Genomic DNA, 16,236 nt, shown 5'->3' with positions numbered 1-16,236 from the left:
CAACTAAATATATCTAAATATATTAAGAAAATTATCCGCAATCAGCTGCACTCGAACATATGACCCACAAATTTCAGGAACTCAACCTTAACCATTGGACCAATGTCTGTCTTATCCTACTCATGATCGTGATTCATGCACCTACACAACCACAATAAAATGTGCATTACAAGTACATACATTAATTACGGAGAAGTTGCAGTTTAAACATTAAATTAAATGTTGGTAGGAGACGTACGAGGTAATCGGTAGAATGAAGATGGTAATATTTCAAATACACGCACAAAACTTGTGCTTGAAGATACCTCATGAAATATCTATCCTGAAGAGGCACTCCGCGTTTTCTTTGTATCAAATATTCAACCGGCAAACATATGCATTCACATGTTTGAATTTGTGGCCATGCCACATAAATATAAAATTTAAAAACGCCACCGCCACCCCGCCACCCCGCCACACTCTACCCGTAAGAAAAAAAACTGAAGTTGTGTGGGATTATGATCATCAATCCACGTGTCCATCCTTCCGATTAATCTTACGTGACATGGATAAGAACAAAGTAATTTTGATGAAAGTTCGAATACACACACAGTTTAATTTTACTAGATTTCTGCCGCGTCAAACTATCTATAAATAGAGCATTACCAAACCTTAATTTTCCATTCAAACACATAACACACAAAGTTCGAATACTCCCAATTAATCTCAATCACCTTACAATAGTTATGAGTTCGAAAAAATACGCGGCTCAACTGCTTGGCGTGGGAACTAATCCTTACTATGCTTCTGCCAACACTCATCAATCCAAACCGGATTCAACGGCCTTAGCTTCCCAATATTCAAACTCCTCTTATACAAACAAAAATGCTTCGGGAGATCGCTCCGCCGCCAGTTACAGCCTCGCTAATAATGCCGGAGCTACCAAGAAAACAGGCCCATCCAGCAAACGCAACGTTGGCCTTTGGTAACAGTGGCTAGCATGATGAAACGTGATATATAAAGAATATGATTAAGTTTGTGTATACGTACGTAGTTATCGTTTCTTTATTCTTTATACTTGTTTCTGAAAAGGTTGTAATAAATTAGATGTCAAGAACATCGAATCAAATGTAATTGTATTATATTGTTATGTAATATAGCATTCATATTATTAATCTGTGTACAAGTTTTTTATATTTGGTCACAGTTTGTTTATGAAGAAACTGATCCACGAGGCCTGTCTATTATATAATTTTCGGCTTGCATGAGCCCACAAAACATCAAAACCAATCAGATTCTTGGACTTTTCGTATAATTTTGGTTTTTTTTTTTTAATTTGATGATGATGATTGGTATCAGTTTATAGGAAAAATTAGATAATTTATAACGGTGGGGTTGTAATCATTTTTAGTTGATTATTAACAAAAATTTATCATTTTTATGAGATTCATAGCTGATTAAATAGAACAGTAGGAATTCGCAGCCATTCTCGTCGGTGCTTTACGCCACCCCACCGCCACCATCACCACCACCATCACCACCGCAACACAGCTCGCCTCGAATACTCTGTTGCCTCATTTCAGCCCTGGGTGACGCTGCTGTTCCGATTTGCTTGTTGATTTCTGAGTAATTTCTCTGGGATCTTTGCGGAAGAGGGCTTCCGATTATCCTTCGCCGATGGATCTAGCTTCGGAAGATCTTCAGTTCTTGAGTATTCCGGACGTCCTCAAGGAATCCGTGTCAATTCCCAAACAATCCCCCAAAACGTTCTATCTGATAACCTTAACCCTTATTTTCCCTTTGTCGTTCGCCATCTTAGCCCATTCACTCTTCACACACCCCATCCTCTCCCAGCTCCAATCGGACCCAATTGGCGCCTCCGCTGACTGGTCAAAACTCCTTATTTTCCAGTTCTTCTACCTCATCTTTCTATTCGCCTTCTCTCTTCTGTCGACCGCCGCCGTCGTCTTCACCGTTGCATCCCTCTACACCTCCAAGGCCGTCTCTTTTTCGTCCACAATCGCTGCGATCCCTAGTGTTTTCAAGCGCCTCTTTATTACCTTCTTATGGGTTTCTCTCTCCATGATTGTGTACAACATCATCTTCTTGGGATTTCTTGTGCTTCTGGTTATTGCCGTGGACACTCAGAATGTTTTCTTGTTTATATTCTCGACAGTGATAGTTTTCTTGTTGTTTTTGGTTGTGCACGTTTATATAAGCGCGTTGTGGCATCTTGCCAGCGTTGTGTCTGTGCTTGAGCCTGTTTATGGATTTGCGGCTATGAAGAAAAGCTATCAGTTGTTGAAGGGGATGACTGGTATGGGGTTTGTTCTCGTGTTTGGGTACTTGGCGGTTTGTGGGGTGATTAACGCGTTTTTTGGGTCGATCGTGGTTCATGGTGGGGACGATTATGGGGTGTTTGCCAGGATAATGGTTGGTGGATTCCTAGTTGGCGTGTTGGTGATTGTGAATTTGATCGGTCTGTTGGTGCAGAGTGTGTTTTACTATGTTTGTAAGAGCTATCATCATCAAGGGATAGATAAGAGTGCTTTGTATGATCATCTTGGTGGATATCTCGGGGAGTATGTGCCACTTACGAGCAGCATTCAGATGGAAAACTTGGAGGCCTGATGATATTCTTGATTTGGTAAATTGCAGTGATTTGTTTGCTTTTTTCGGAAGGGGGAAATGTGAAGAGAGTCAGAAATTTGTGTGTGAGTATGTTTTGTGACACTCCTGTATTTTCTTTTCTCAATTAAGAATGTTTACTCGTTCTTAGTTCTTGCTGTCATGTGCCTTATTATGATATCTTACTGTTGAATTTGACTCTTTTAGGTGTGTAGTTTTGGCGTTTGATGATCATAGTTCTTCTGCTCGATTTATTGAGAGTTGGAGTTTAGTGACAAAAGGTAGTGTAATCATGACAGTATGTTGCATCTTGGAACTTTTAAGTGATGCAGGGTTCTAAATTTTGGCCTAGACGGCTTAGCCGGCCGAACGCACCGAAAAGGTGCTAGTGGGCCATCCTAGGCAGCGGCCTTAGGATGGTAATCTGGGGAAGTAGTCTGGGTTGTACCTATCATAACCGTCCGACTTCTGAAACTATTGCCACGGCCACGGCCACGTGTGTCGTTAGGCCTTCGGTAGCTTTTGATATGCTGGTCTTGTTGGCGTGATTTCGGAGAATAATGAAGATTTAGGCGGCGGCGACGGCGACGGCGACGTTTTCCGAAATTTCTACAGCTGGTAGACATGATGAGAGTAGGAGATGAACGATTGGAATTTGGAAACTGAAGGAAGATCTAGGCCTGGGTTAGAAGGGAAAATATAAATATACAAGCTGTCGGGCCAGTTAATGGGACAAACTCATTAACTTTCAAATAAGCTTAGTTCCCTGCCAAAACAAATAAAGAAATGGGTTTAGTCCCGAGACCTACCCTTTCTTTCTTTGTTTATCATGAATCATAGCTCTCCGCGTAAGCGGGCGCCTAGTCCCCCGCATATGTGGGCTAGGCGCTGGTCTGGTACCTGACTATCGCCTAGCGAATTTTAGAACCTTGAAATGATGTCTAGGTTACATGAGTATAGTGTTTAGTATTGTCTTAAATCCCTAGCTGTTTTGACCAGCATTATTCAGTAGCTCTGTTGTCAGCTTGTTTGTGGTGAAAATGTCCTTGACGAAAAATAAGTGCAACTGACCCTGTATTTGTTATGCTAAGGTAACACTATTTGGTATCTTATGTTGCTTGAAGAGAACGTGGAGAATAAAAAACATTAGTTGTTGAAGTGAAAATGCCTTGATCATCTTTCTCAAGGTCGCTTTTCACAATTACATGTTTGGTCACAGCTAACAAACCTCTTTTTCTTCAGCATAGATGGCCTGTTGATTGTGATAGAATTCTTGTTAACTGAATATTTCTACGGCAGTCATTTTTTTAAGTTTGAGATATTAAAAGAGCCAATTCTGTGGTCATTGCTCTTCTCTGTTCTTTGAAGAGAATAGATATAGTAAGGTTTGAGTTTGAGTGCTGCGTGGTTTGACTGAAGACTACTTTCTTCTTTTTAATTGATCTCGTTGATTTATGTAGCATAGATGGTGTAAATGTTGTTTCAAGTTCATGATAGCAAAATTCTTGTTTGCGTTCATTAATGCAAGATCAGCATTCCATTCTGTAATTCACCTAGATTGTTCCAGATGAAGATATTCATCCTTTGAGGAAATCGTTACTGTTCTGTACAGCTGAGAGAAGGGTGCTGGTAAGGAAAGAAACAAAGTCTGAGTGGCATTCTTCTACTTGTCGTCATGGATTATTTCTGAGACTCTCAAGTTAGAAGTAAGAAAGGCAAGAAAGATCTTCAGGGTAGACAGTGTGCTATTCAAGGGTGAGTAGAAACCTATCCAAACCAAACCAAATTGCAAAACCGAACCTGAGTACCTGACCGTCGGTTTGGTTTGGTTTGGCTTTTACTTTAACTATGGTTTAGATCGGTTTTAAAATCAACCAAACCGAAATAAGTTGGTTAGGTTCGAAGTTTAGACTAAAAAAAAGTCGAAACCAAAGCGATTTTTGTAAATATTAAAATTATATGATATACTTTGTTACAAATGTTTTTTTTTCCAACTAAAGTAAAACTCAATTTGTCGTATTTTAATTTGTTTCTTAAAAATGCTTTTATTCCCTTTACTAGATCTATTTATTGATATAGGTGATGTTCGATGATTACAGAGTTTCTTTCCAAGTTCTTGAAATTCAAAAGAATATGTTCCAAACGAAAGAAACTTCAAATTCAAAAGATCACAATCCAAACAAAAGATTAAGACTTTTCTGAAGCGACAACTGAAGGCATCTGATAATAAGCAGAGTTTGGTGGTTTCTTTCATTTTGTGAATTTTTTTTTAATGTTGAATTTCTGATGTCATTGGCATATTTTTATATTTGAGTGAGTCTCATGTGAGACTGTATCACGGATCTTAATCTATGAGACGGGTCAACACTACCCATATTCACAATAATTACTCTTAGCATAAAAAATAATACTTATTCATAGATGACCTAAATAAAATAGCTGTCTCACGGATACGACCCGTGAGGCTGTCTTACACAATTTTTTGTCTTTATATTTTTAAATGTCAAACCAATAAAATTGATTGGGTTCGAGTTTTTGTAAAAAAATCGAGTCAACCAGCGTTCGATTTTTATTATTTTCGTTTTGAACAAAGGTTTTTGTAAATTGAGCGGGATAAATAAGACGGCTCGAGTCTATGCCCCTATCTTGTATGCAACACCTACACTAGCACGATGGAGAATAGAGGAGCACGTACATTTTAAACGTGGTGTCTGAAGAATTATTTGATATTGGATCAACTGTCCTTTGGTCCCCTCATTGAATTAACATTGCCAATTGCTACCAACTAAATTGAAAATTTGAATAGACAGCTAGCTAGTTGATTAATACACTTTTGAGTACATGTAAAACACTAAATGTTACAAGTCATTGTTGGATCATCTTTGTTTGTTTATTTTGCAAGTTTAATTTAAAATTTGGCAGCAAAAGTTGTATTTTGTTTTTTGTTTTTTGTGTGTAGTTAAATTCTTTGAATTTATTTGCTTGTCAACCTTTTTCTAAAGGGATTGAGCCTTGTGTTAGTTTTGATACAATAAATTCGAGCTTAAGGTGGAAGTTTATATGGGTTGTATTTGAATTCGTGGATATTAAGTTAAATCATTTGAGTTTATATGGATTTATTTTACAGTGGGTTTTTAATATTTGGTAAATAATTTTACCCAGTGGACACACTTCTTGCTTTAATGTGTGGACCACTTTAAAAACCAAAACATAAATGTCCTTGGTTCCAGCTAGCGCACGAGAGAGACATTTTGTACTATGTTTGTGAACCCAATGGACAGGCTTTTCCTTTTTCCTCATTATAATCTATTATCAATTGTCAACATCGACTCTTTCTGTCACTATTTTATCTGATTAACTTATTATACAAAACATTGTATAATGTGATTTGTTTGATTAACATTGCCATGATTTTTAGTTTTGTTAAATTAAATTTTATATATTATAATAAAAATATTTATATGAAAAATCGATTCAACAAATATAGATTCCACTTAAAAAATCAGATGCACGATAAAGCATGTCCTGCTGGGATGCTTCAAGTAAATCAATCAATCAAGTCCTTAGAACATAGTCGAGTTGGTAAGTTTCAAGCTAACATGAGAAGATAATCTCCGACATTGCAGGATTGATCTTCATGTGAAGCATATTTCTTACTAAAATATTGTTGAAATATGCTTCACATGAGGATCAATTCTGCAATGTCGGAGATTATCTTCTCATGTTAACTCGAAACTTACCAACTCGACCATGTTCTAAGGACTTGATTGATTGATTTACTTGAAGGGCTAAAATATTGTTGAAATACGTTATGGCGGTCGGCGTTTACAACACTCTCCTTCGTATCCATGTCTACTCGTGCACATCCTCTATTTACTATGTCATCTTGGTCAAGGAAGGTCCCCAGGGTTTTCCATTCATGGGTAACCTGTTTATAAAATAAATCAATCAATAAAACCCATGTGTGCTCTCCGATATCAGGTGGAAATTAGTAACTATTATTTTTTGAGTAAATTATAAATGAATTTTGAAACAAAATAATCAACTGTGTCGGCGTCGCCATTTTCTTTTCCTTGGTTAAAGCTCCAAATATCAAAAAACTCTGTTCACTTCATTCCCTAGACCCTACTTATCCTATATTTGTTGCTTTTTTTGGGTTCGCTTTCTTCACCATCACTCACTCGAATCCAGTAGTTTGAGCCTCATACAATTATCGAGAATAGGAAAAGGGCCGGTAAGGTATAAAGTTTACACGTTACCCTGATATTTTCCTTTTATTTTATCTTATTAGGAAGATAATTTAAGTATTTAATTTTAAAATATACAGCAAAATATGTATGAAAATGATATAAATATAGCTGTCAAAGATAATTAAAGTATTTAAATTTAAAATGTACAACAAAATATGTATGAATATGATATAGATAGAGCTGTCAAAAGGGCTGCTAAAAGAAAATCAAATCTGCTTATTTTTCATGACGGGATGGACCGGCGCGACGATTCTGTTCCGTTTTGACGATTGAGGTCATAGTTATTTATCGTTTTCTTATTATGTATTTTTTTCTTATGAGAGTGACTATGTACTTTTTTGCACATGTGGTGTTGCAACTGAAAGTAGTTGATCCACTTATTTTAGCGAGGAATAATATCAGTACTTAATGATTAATTCCGGTCAGATTTATGAATTGATAGAAGTAAAATTTCGTCAAAATTAAATAATAATATGTTCAAAAAATTCATAGTAAAAGTAAAATTTTAATTTTTATCTTCGGAATTCTGAATAAATTTTGATTGACCAATTTAAATAGTTCATAGGTATACGTACGTCCCCTGGTCTGATCGATTGTAATTTATCTAAATATATAAAAGTCAACTTACTTATCGTATTCTTTATACCTGAAAGTCAACTTACTTATTATTATTATTATTTTTTTTATTTTTAGCCTGTATTAGTATGATCTCACCGTTCAAGCGCAAGTATCACAATCGGGGTCCTATGTAATGTAAAATGAAAAAAAAATGCGTATGAAATTAATAAATAATATAGGAAAAAATATAAAAATTTATCTAAAGAATGATAAATAAATAAATATATATATAATTTAATTCATAAAAATAATTTAAAAATACAAGAATGAAAACCCTATTTTGTTTATGAATTGTTTATTTTGTAAAAAAGTAACTAAAATTAATATCAATTTTATAAATATAATTACAAATATCTTTTTGCAACCATGTGAATACAATTATTAAACAATAAATTACTCAAAATTATTTAGAAAATTGCTTTTGACTTTATAGATAAAGAGATAATTAAAAAATTGGAAAAGGGTACAAGTTATATATTGTTAATTATAATTCTGAAGTGAGAACAATATTATTGATTATTTTATTATATATATAAAGTAAAATTGAGAGAGACTCCGAACGCATAGGACCATCTACTTATTTATTATTATTATTATTATGTTGAAAAATATTTATTTAATAATTTTATTATTCTTATGTTGAAAAATAGTTATTTAATAATTTTGAATTACAGATAAGATTTGTCATATATTCCATACATGCGTGTACATACGTACATAGCCTACCATATATATTTTTCGAAACTTATACAGCTTACCATATAATGCCGCAGATACGTGTCAACTATGGGAGAAATGTAAGCAGTAGTCCGTTTCTTGCTCATTCGCATTTCATTGTAACGACAAAGGAGGATGAAAACGAGATTTTAGGGGGAATAACCTCTACCACTTTCAGACATGTTTGGGTTTGTGTCAACAAAATATTCATCAGATAGAAAAAGAGAGAAACAGACGACAATCAAAGGAAGGAAGAAAGAAAGAAATTTGATTTTTCCTCAAGTTAACGTGGTCTACCCACCCTTTTCTAAAGAATTTTAAGACTTTCTTTCTCCTCATCAAACCCGTTCAGGTATGTTTTCTAGGAATTGGAACTGGGAGTAAAGATTTGAGCTTTACGTTGGATCTTTTGGATTAGCCTAAGTAAGCAACTTGGAAGATTGAGGTGTGATGTGGGCATTGAAAGCTTTAAGATTCTTCGGTGTGAAGTTCTTCATAGGTGGTTGTGTGGCGTAGATTGGGTTGTGGATAGTAATCAAATTTCCTTCTTTGTTTATTTAGTTTCTTCTGGTACTCGTCTGACTTTCAAATTGGGTTCTTGGGAGCTTCTTTCTCTCGCTCGGAGATTGATTATTTTGCCTCAGTTGAATTAGCTATTTTTTTTATATATAAAGATTAAACAAGATGGCATCTGAATTGGAAATCGAAGAAGGCAATGATACTAAGGGGAGTATGTGGGTTTTGGAGCAAAAGCTTGATCAGCCAATGGATGAGGAGGCTGGAAGACTCAATAATATGTACAGAGAAAAGGTTAAAGGCCCTTTCTTTCATTTTTCATGTAATAAATGCCTATAGCGTGTGTGTGTGTGTGTGTGTGTGAGTTACTATCTCAATCCGCTACAAACTAGAATCACTTACTTGGTTTGTTGCCATTAAACCAGATTCATTTGCTTTCATTCTTTTGTATGGAGTTTGTCTTTAGTTCTCTTATTTATTTGATTGCTTAGAATTGTTGTGTGATCTTTTATGCAATATTTGTAGTTACTTTAAATGTCCTTTTCTTTACGTTGGAAAGTTTAAAGTTTTATTTGTTATTAGCTGTTACAGTTCTAGAATATAGATTAATGTGGAAATTAGATGATTTCTTTGTTTCTATTGATAATGTCGTTGACATATACTTCATTCTCTTTTTTTTAAAACAGAAATTCTCGGCAATTTTGTTTTTAAGGCTTGCGTTCCAGAGCCTGGGAGTGGTATACGGAGACTTGGGTACATCGCCCTTGTATGTGTTCTACAATACTTTTCCTCATGGAATTGAAGACACGGAGGATGTCATCGGTGCCCTTTCTTTGATTATATATTCTCTCACATTGATACCTCTCCTTAAATATGTATTCATTGTGTGTAGAGCAAATGATAATGGCCAAGGTAAGCTGTTGTATGCCATAAATTCTTAGTCATACCAATTTTAGTAGGTGAATTTTATATTACTTGCTACGATTGTTGTGAGCTTCTGGTTGGAGGAGTTAAAATTTCTTTACGCTGCTTTTCAAGCAAATGAAATTACTTTTATGTTGTAAATAATAATTCGGCAAACAAACAAAATACTTGCTGGGAAACGTGTGAACATTCACATCGCTGCTATGTGAAGTTTGATCAAACACCATTGTGGATATCTTGGTAAATCTAGTCGCTTGGTGTAAAACACACTGGATACAATATTGATCTGTTTGCCTCCCTGTTTCACCTGTATTGGATAGGAATTTTCTGGGCATATTTAAAGGTCCATAGTTACTATTTCTAGTCTGAAGTTGTTTATATGTTTTATATGCCATTAATTAGATCAGTATATATTATCTGTTATCTACAAATGAATAAAATTAGGAGGATTTTGTTTATCGTCAGTTTCTGCTCCATGCTTCGAAACCAGTTGCTGCTTGCCTAAAGTTTCTAGTAAATAATAATAGCACTTATAAATCCTTGTTCTCTCCTGTTTAGGAGGAACTTTTGCTCTTTATTCACTACTCTGTCGGCATGCTAAAGTTAGAATTATTCCGAACCAGCACCGTACTGATGAGGAACTGACAACTTATAGTCGTAGCTCATTCCATGAGAAATCGTTTCCTTCTAAAATCAAGAAATGGCTGGAGGCGCATGCTTTCAGAAAGAATGCTCTTCTTATGATAGTACTTGTTGGCACATGCATGGTGATTGGTGATGGAATTCTCACTCCTGCTATATCTGGTTTTTATCTTACATCTCCATCTTATTCTCTGTTATGTTGTTGTCCGCAATTTTTAAGCATCACCAATCCTGATTTATTCAAATTAACACACCAGTTATGCCTCAGTACACTAACTATTTGCGGAAATGTGCTAATAAGCTCTAGTGGAATCTAGATGTGATGAATATTATCTTTGTAAACCTTCAAAACAAAAAGGGGATCGGAAAGGAGAGACTGCATATACGGATGAACAAATTATTTTTCTATTGTTTACCCTGAAGAATGGTTCTTAGCTTGCCCCCTGAATCACAATTGTTGACAGCAGTAGGGGATAGTATTTTTTTGCGAACACTTGGGAAAGCAGATGCATATTTATTTGACTTGGACATGATATTTCCTTCGTGATGGATTTTGTTTGAATGGGTGATACAAGATTCTACATCTACGTGAGAAGATGATGAAGCCCAACGTGGATTGGAGTAAAGCACACACCAATTTTCTAGCACTTTCAATTGGTTCAACACTTGATCGTAATTGGTAGATCATCATGGTCGTCATGTTACCTATTTTATGTGATGGGTAATATTTAATTCATGTTATTAACTCTGGTAGTCGTGAATGAAATGAGATAACTTTTACTATGAAGCTGGGATAAATGTGTTTTACGTGTGTATCTTTTTGATTCGAGTACTCAAGAGCATGGCACCTTAACAAATTAATTTAACATGATATACTTCCAATCAGTTTTCAAGATCCTTGCAAATACTTGTCTACGCATAATTTTTTTTTGGAAAATCTTACGAAAAACTTTGGAAACTTGGAAAAAGAATTTAAGATATTGTTTGGATATACTTTTTAGACCTTTTTATGGACATGCTAGGAGATCATGATTTGACTTGTGAAATGAAAGTTAGAGAGAAAAGGGAGGAGGTAATAGGCTTTGGGAAATTTTATGTTGAAATTTGAAATGAAAATAGTGGAATGATAATTTAGGTGTGGTATATTGAGAACGAAATGGTGATAAAAAGTTGGATGGATCTAAAAAGTTTCAGCCTCTATTGATACAACATAAGGAAATAAAGCATGACATTTTTGAGTTGGAAACCCGAATAAAAATTCACTTGCAAAGTTCAACAGACAAGTCCTTGTTATATAATTTACAAATGCAGGACATATTGTCCTACTTCATGGGGTTTATAATCTTAATAAGCCTTTGAGAATAAGAAGATTTTGGAACTGAACTTTATCCAACATATGACATCGAAGTCATGGCAAATCTTTAACATGAAAAATGTTCTTGAGCAAATGCTATAGTGGAATTGGAGTTTGTTTTTTATGTGGTTAGAATCTGCGTTGATGTGAGCATGTTGTTGATCTATTTGTTCCAGAACAGGGTTCAATAGAAGCATTGGATTCATGTTTAATGAAAGACTCTTTTTGTTGCATTCAAAAGTAATCTGTGAGCCTGTTCAGTTGATATCGGGTCTTTTGCTTGTTTGCTAGGACAGTTTAAAACCAAAATCAACAAAACACTGATGTTATTAGAAAGATACTAGTAATTTTAGTCAGCATGTTTGTGTAAAACTTTCTTCTTCCCTTAGTTTTCATTTTCTAAGAGATTTTTGTTTTTTTGAAAACAATAATTGCTGCAGTTCTCTCAGCTTCTGGAGGGATCAAAGTGGACCACCCAAAGATGAGCAATGGTATGCGTAACCTACATTTGAACCATTTCCCTCTCATATATAATTATGCGTGTGTTCTGTTTATGGCCTTAATTATGAGATTGAGCCGCGTTCTTTAATGCAGATGTGGTTGTACTTGTCGCTGTATTCATATTAGTTGGTTTGTTCAGCATGCAACATTATGGCACAGACAGAGTTGGCTGGCTTTTCGCTCCAATTGTGCTTCTGTGGTTTCTCTTGATTGGAGGAATTGGTATCTTCAATATATGTATGTACGATAAATCAGTTCTGAGAGCCTTTTCCCCAGTGCACATGTATCGCTACTTCAAGAGGGGAGGGAAAGATGGTTGGACATCCCTTGGAGGGATCATGCTCAGTATCACAGGTATATATATATATATATCTTTTCCATCCTATGAATGGATTCTGGCCACCTTTTTTACACTGTCTCCTACAGAGCAAGTATTTAATCTACCGAGGCTTCTTTTGCAGGGATTGAAGCACTTTTTGCTGATCTTTCCCATTTCCCAGTATCTACTATACAGCTGGCTTTTACTGTAGTCGTATTTCCTTGCCTTTTATTAGCTTACTCTGGGCAAGCAGCATACCTCATGTTAAATAAAGAACACGTGGTTGATGCATTTTACCGTTCAATTCCAGGTATATATATATATATGGCTGAACCTTATATTCTGACACTTTTCTGAAAATTGCTTTAATTTAGAACTGAGTGTGTCCCAAAATTTGAGATTTATTTTAATTTTTTGCAGAAAGAATATACTGGCCAGTGTTCATTATCGCTACATTAGCAGCTACAGTTGCTAGTCAAGCCACAATATCTGCTACCTTTTCAATAATCAAGCAGGCCCATGCCCTTGGTTGTTTCCCAAGAGTCAAAGTTGTGCATACCTCAAAGAAGTTTCTAGGGCAGATATACATCCCTGATATCAATTGGATCCTTATGGTTCTCTGTATTGCTGTAACAGCAGGATTTAGAAATCAAAGCCAAATTGGCAATGCCTACGGTGAGTTATAATGCATTGTTGTTAATTTATATTATTCGGTATCCAACTGTCGGTTCTTCGACCTTTGCGTATGACCTGACACAGGTACTGCGGTTGTGATTGTCATGCTTGTGACCACTCTTCTCATGACATTAATAATGTTACTAGTTTGGCACTGCCATTGGGTCCTCGTCCTACTCTTCACTTTCTTCTCTCTGGTGATCGAGTGTACATATTTCTCCGCTGTGCTTTTCAAGATCAATCAAGGTGGTTGGGTCCCGCTCGTGATTGCAGCTGCCTTTCTCATCATAATGTACGCCTGGCATTACGGTACTGTAAAACGCTATGAGTTCGAGATGCATAGCAAGGTCTCCATGGCTTGGATTTTAGGCCTCGGTCCCAGCCTTGGACTGGTCCGTGTTCCTGGGATTGGACTCGTGTACACTGAGCTAGCCAGTGGAGTCCCGCATATTTTCTCACACTTCGTCACGAACCTGCCGGCTATACATTCTGTGGTGGTGTTTGTCTGTGTGAAGTACCTCCCAGTGTACATGGTTCCAGCAGAGGAAAGATTCCTCGTGAAACGTATAGGGCCGAAGAATTTTCACATGTTCCGTTGCGTGGCAAGATACGGTTACAAAGACCTACACAAGAGAGACGAGGAGTTCGAGAAAAAGCTGTTCGACAATCTCTTCATGTTCGTTCGGCTCGAGTCCATGATGGAGGGGTGTTCGGACTCGGATGAGTACAGTTTATACGGACAGCAAACCCAGCAATCAAGGGAGTACCTGCTGCAAGGTAACACCGACACATCCCTTACAACTTCGTCTGCAAACTGGATTGTGCCTGCTGCTGCAAGCTCAGGGTCGCATGCAGATACGGAGGTGCACGAAGTAGAGTTTCTGAGTGGATGTAGGGATTCTGGGGTGGTACACATTCTGGGGAACACAGTAGTAAGAGCAAGGAGGGAATCCATGATACCCAAAAAGATAGTTATTGATTACATATACGCATTTCTTAGGAAGATTTGCAGGGAGAATAGTGTTATTTTTAATGTACCTCATGAAAGCCTGTTAAATGTTGGACAGGTTTTTTATGTATAATTTTTTTTTTTCTAACATCATTCATAATCATACAAAGTAGTAATGAGATATCCGCACCAGGAATATATTTTGTGGTTACGTTTATTTTTTTAAAAAAATCCAAGATGATATAGTTGCTGTTTATTTCTATATGTTAATGTTGTAAGAAGAGAAGAGAGTAGGACTCCGTTCATTGTGTAAACACTGAGGCATAGTTTGATACATATGATAGGATAAACATGTAATATCTATTTCTACTTACATATAAATATATCACTTCCAATTGTGAATTTTCATGTTTGTCCTTCTCTATTTATTTATTTAGCTTAACAAGTGGTGTTTTTATATAGGTTAACTTGTAATTTCTTTCTTTTATCTTAAATAACTAATTATTATTATTATTAAAAAATGATGATTACTATTCATTGATGTAATGAATATATCGAACCCTTCCATTTTTGTCCTTCTCTATTTATTTATTTAGCTTAGCAAGTTGTCTTTTTATATGGGTTAACTAGTAATTTTTTTCTTTTATCTTAAATAACTAATTACTAATTATTAAAATATGATGATTACTATTCATTGAATACATTGAACCCATAACTTATAAATATACCACTTTCAATTGTGAATTTTCATGTTTGTCTTTCTCTATTTATTTATTTAGCTTAACAAATGGTGTTTTTATATGTGTTAACTTGTAATTTCTTTCTTTTATCTTAAATAACTAATTATTACTATTATTAAAATATGATGGTTACTATTCATTGAATACATTGAACCCTTTCATGTTTGTCCTTTTCTATTTATTTATTTAGCTTAACAAGTTGTCTTTTTATATGGGTTAACTTGTAATTTTTTTCTCTTATCTTAAATAACTAATTACTAATTATTAAAATATGATGATTACGATTCATTGAATACATTGAATACATTGAACCCATAACTTATAATTTCTTTCTTTTATCTTAAATAACTAATTACTATTACTAATTATTAAAATATAATGATTACTATTCATTGAATACATTGAATTTATTCTTACTTCAATCTTGAATTTTCATGTTTGTCATTCTCTATTTATTTATTTAGCTTAACAAGTTGTTTTTTATATGGGTTAACTTGTAATTTCTTATATATATGTGTGCGTGTGTGTCTTAATATTCATTGAATACAATGAATTTATTCATACTTCCCATCTTGTGGTTCTACATGACTTTCTTCTTGTTTTTTTTCCCAGAGCCCGATTAATTAATCTACTTAAATATAAATATATTACTTCCAATTGTGAATTAGTAAAATATATGTCAGTTTTCACAAAATTTAAAAATTACATTTATGTCTATAAGGATTTATTTTTATGATAATTATAAATATATCACTCCCCTCATCTCAACTATATATTAGTATATATTTATTTAGTTTTATAATATTAATTTATTTTATATATTGTATTTTTTTGGGTTTTATTTTATTTTAGTGATTATTTATTTATTTTTACTTAGTTATTTAATTTTTATGTTGGTTTTTTTATTTAATTAATTTGATTTATGGATGGTTCGTTTTTGTTTCCGTTTTTTTTCTTATTTTTTTTACGGTTTGGTTAATTTATATAATATATCTATTATTTTCACAAAATCATGAGATTATAGTAGTCTTGAAAGATTTATTTTGATAGTAATTTTGTGCTCTTCTCTTCCGAATTATATATATGAGCAATATTATTCATTGAAAACATGAATTTATTCCTAACTTCCTGTCTTGCTAATCTACATGGCTTCTTTTTTTTTTTTTTTCAGAGTTTGGTTAATTAATTAGTAAAATATTACATTCGGCATAAAAAGTAATATTTTTTTATTAATAACTCAAATAAGATATTTGTCTCAAAAAATTGACTCATAAGACCGTCTCATAAATTTTTTTGTGTTATTTTATTTATATATGTGTTTTACTATACATATATATTTGAATGATATTATTTTAAAACTTTTTTTCAAATGAAATTATTAAAATCATTATTGATTTACAAATAATACATTCTGATATAAAATT

The 16,236-nt window shown here is 34.4% G+C and overlaps 2 protein-coding genes across 6 annotated transcripts; both read left to right on the top strand.

Moving 5' to 3' along the window:
- Positions 1–1,407: 1,407 nt before the first annotated feature.
- LOC140838623 (uncharacterized) lies at positions 1,408–4,537 on the top strand. 3 transcript variants are annotated; one of them, XR_012119629.1, is made up of 2 exons: positions 1,408–2,693; positions 4,220–4,537. XR_012119629.1 is itself a non-coding variant. In XM_073205068.1 (1 exon), the coding sequence occupies exon 1, from the start codon at positions 1,657–1,659 to the stop codon at positions 2,608–2,610; it is 954 nt and encodes a 317-aa protein (XP_073061169.1). In that variant the 5' UTR covers positions 1,408–1,656; the 3' UTR covers positions 2,611–2,770. The 3 variants fall into 3 exon arrangements, 1 of the variants encoding a protein (XP_073061169.1); XR_012119628.1 differs by having other exon boundaries at positions 1,408–2,697; XM_073205068.1 differs by lacking the exon at positions 4,220–4,537 and having other exon boundaries at positions 1,408–2,770.
- Positions 4,538–8,230: 3,693 nt separating this feature from the next.
- LOC140838622 (potassium transporter 10-like) lies at positions 8,231–14,283 on the top strand. 3 transcript variants are annotated; one of them, XM_073205066.1, is made up of 9 exons: positions 8,232–8,544; positions 8,867–9,002; positions 9,395–9,620; positions 10,191–10,436; positions 12,069–12,119; positions 12,223–12,483; positions 12,591–12,758; positions 12,869–13,123; positions 13,208–14,283. In XM_073205066.1, the coding sequence occupies exons 2-9, from the start codon at positions 8,877–8,879 to the stop codon at positions 14,203–14,205; spliced, it is 2,331 nt and encodes a 776-aa protein (XP_073061167.1). In that variant the 5' UTR covers positions 8,232–8,544; positions 8,867–8,876; the 3' UTR covers positions 14,206–14,283. The 3 variants fall into 3 exon arrangements, with proteins under 3 accessions (XP_073061168.1, XP_073061167.1, XP_073061166.1); XM_073205065.1 differs by having other exon boundaries at positions 8,754–9,002; XM_073205067.1 differs by having other exon boundaries at positions 8,231–9,002; positions 9,395–9,530.
- The last annotated feature ends 1,953 nt before the right edge of the window (positions 14,284–16,236 follow it).

Source organism: Primulina eburnea, chromosome 8, assembly GCF_022965805.1.
Source record: "Primulina eburnea isolate SZY01 chromosome 8, ASM2296580v1, whole genome shotgun sequence".
In the NCBI taxonomy this organism is placed as follows: domain Eukaryota; kingdom Viridiplantae; phylum Streptophyta; class Magnoliopsida; order Lamiales; family Gesneriaceae; genus Primulina; species Primulina eburnea.
The sequence above is the reverse complement of the archived record's forward strand: the minus strand, read 5'-3'. Positions and strand labels throughout refer to the sequence as shown.

Bases quoted from the DNA above. Each gene is read 5' to 3' on its own strand.
- LOC140838622 (XM_073205066.1), top strand. From the start codon at position 8,877: ATGGCATCTGAATTGGAAATCGAAGAAGGCAATGATACTAAGGGGAGT. The intron at 9,621-10,190 runs GTAAGCTGTTGT...TCTCCTGTTTAG, and splicing joins AGCAAATGATAATGGCCAAG to GAGGAACTTTTGCTCTTTAT. The intron at 12,120-12,222 runs GTATGCGTAACC...TCTTTAATGCAG, and splicing joins CCACCCAAAGATGAGCAATG to ATGTGGTTGTACTTGTCGCT.
- LOC140838623 (XM_073205068.1), top strand. From the start codon at position 1,657: ATGGATCTAGCTTCGGAAGATCTTCAGTTCTTGAGTATTCCGGACGTC.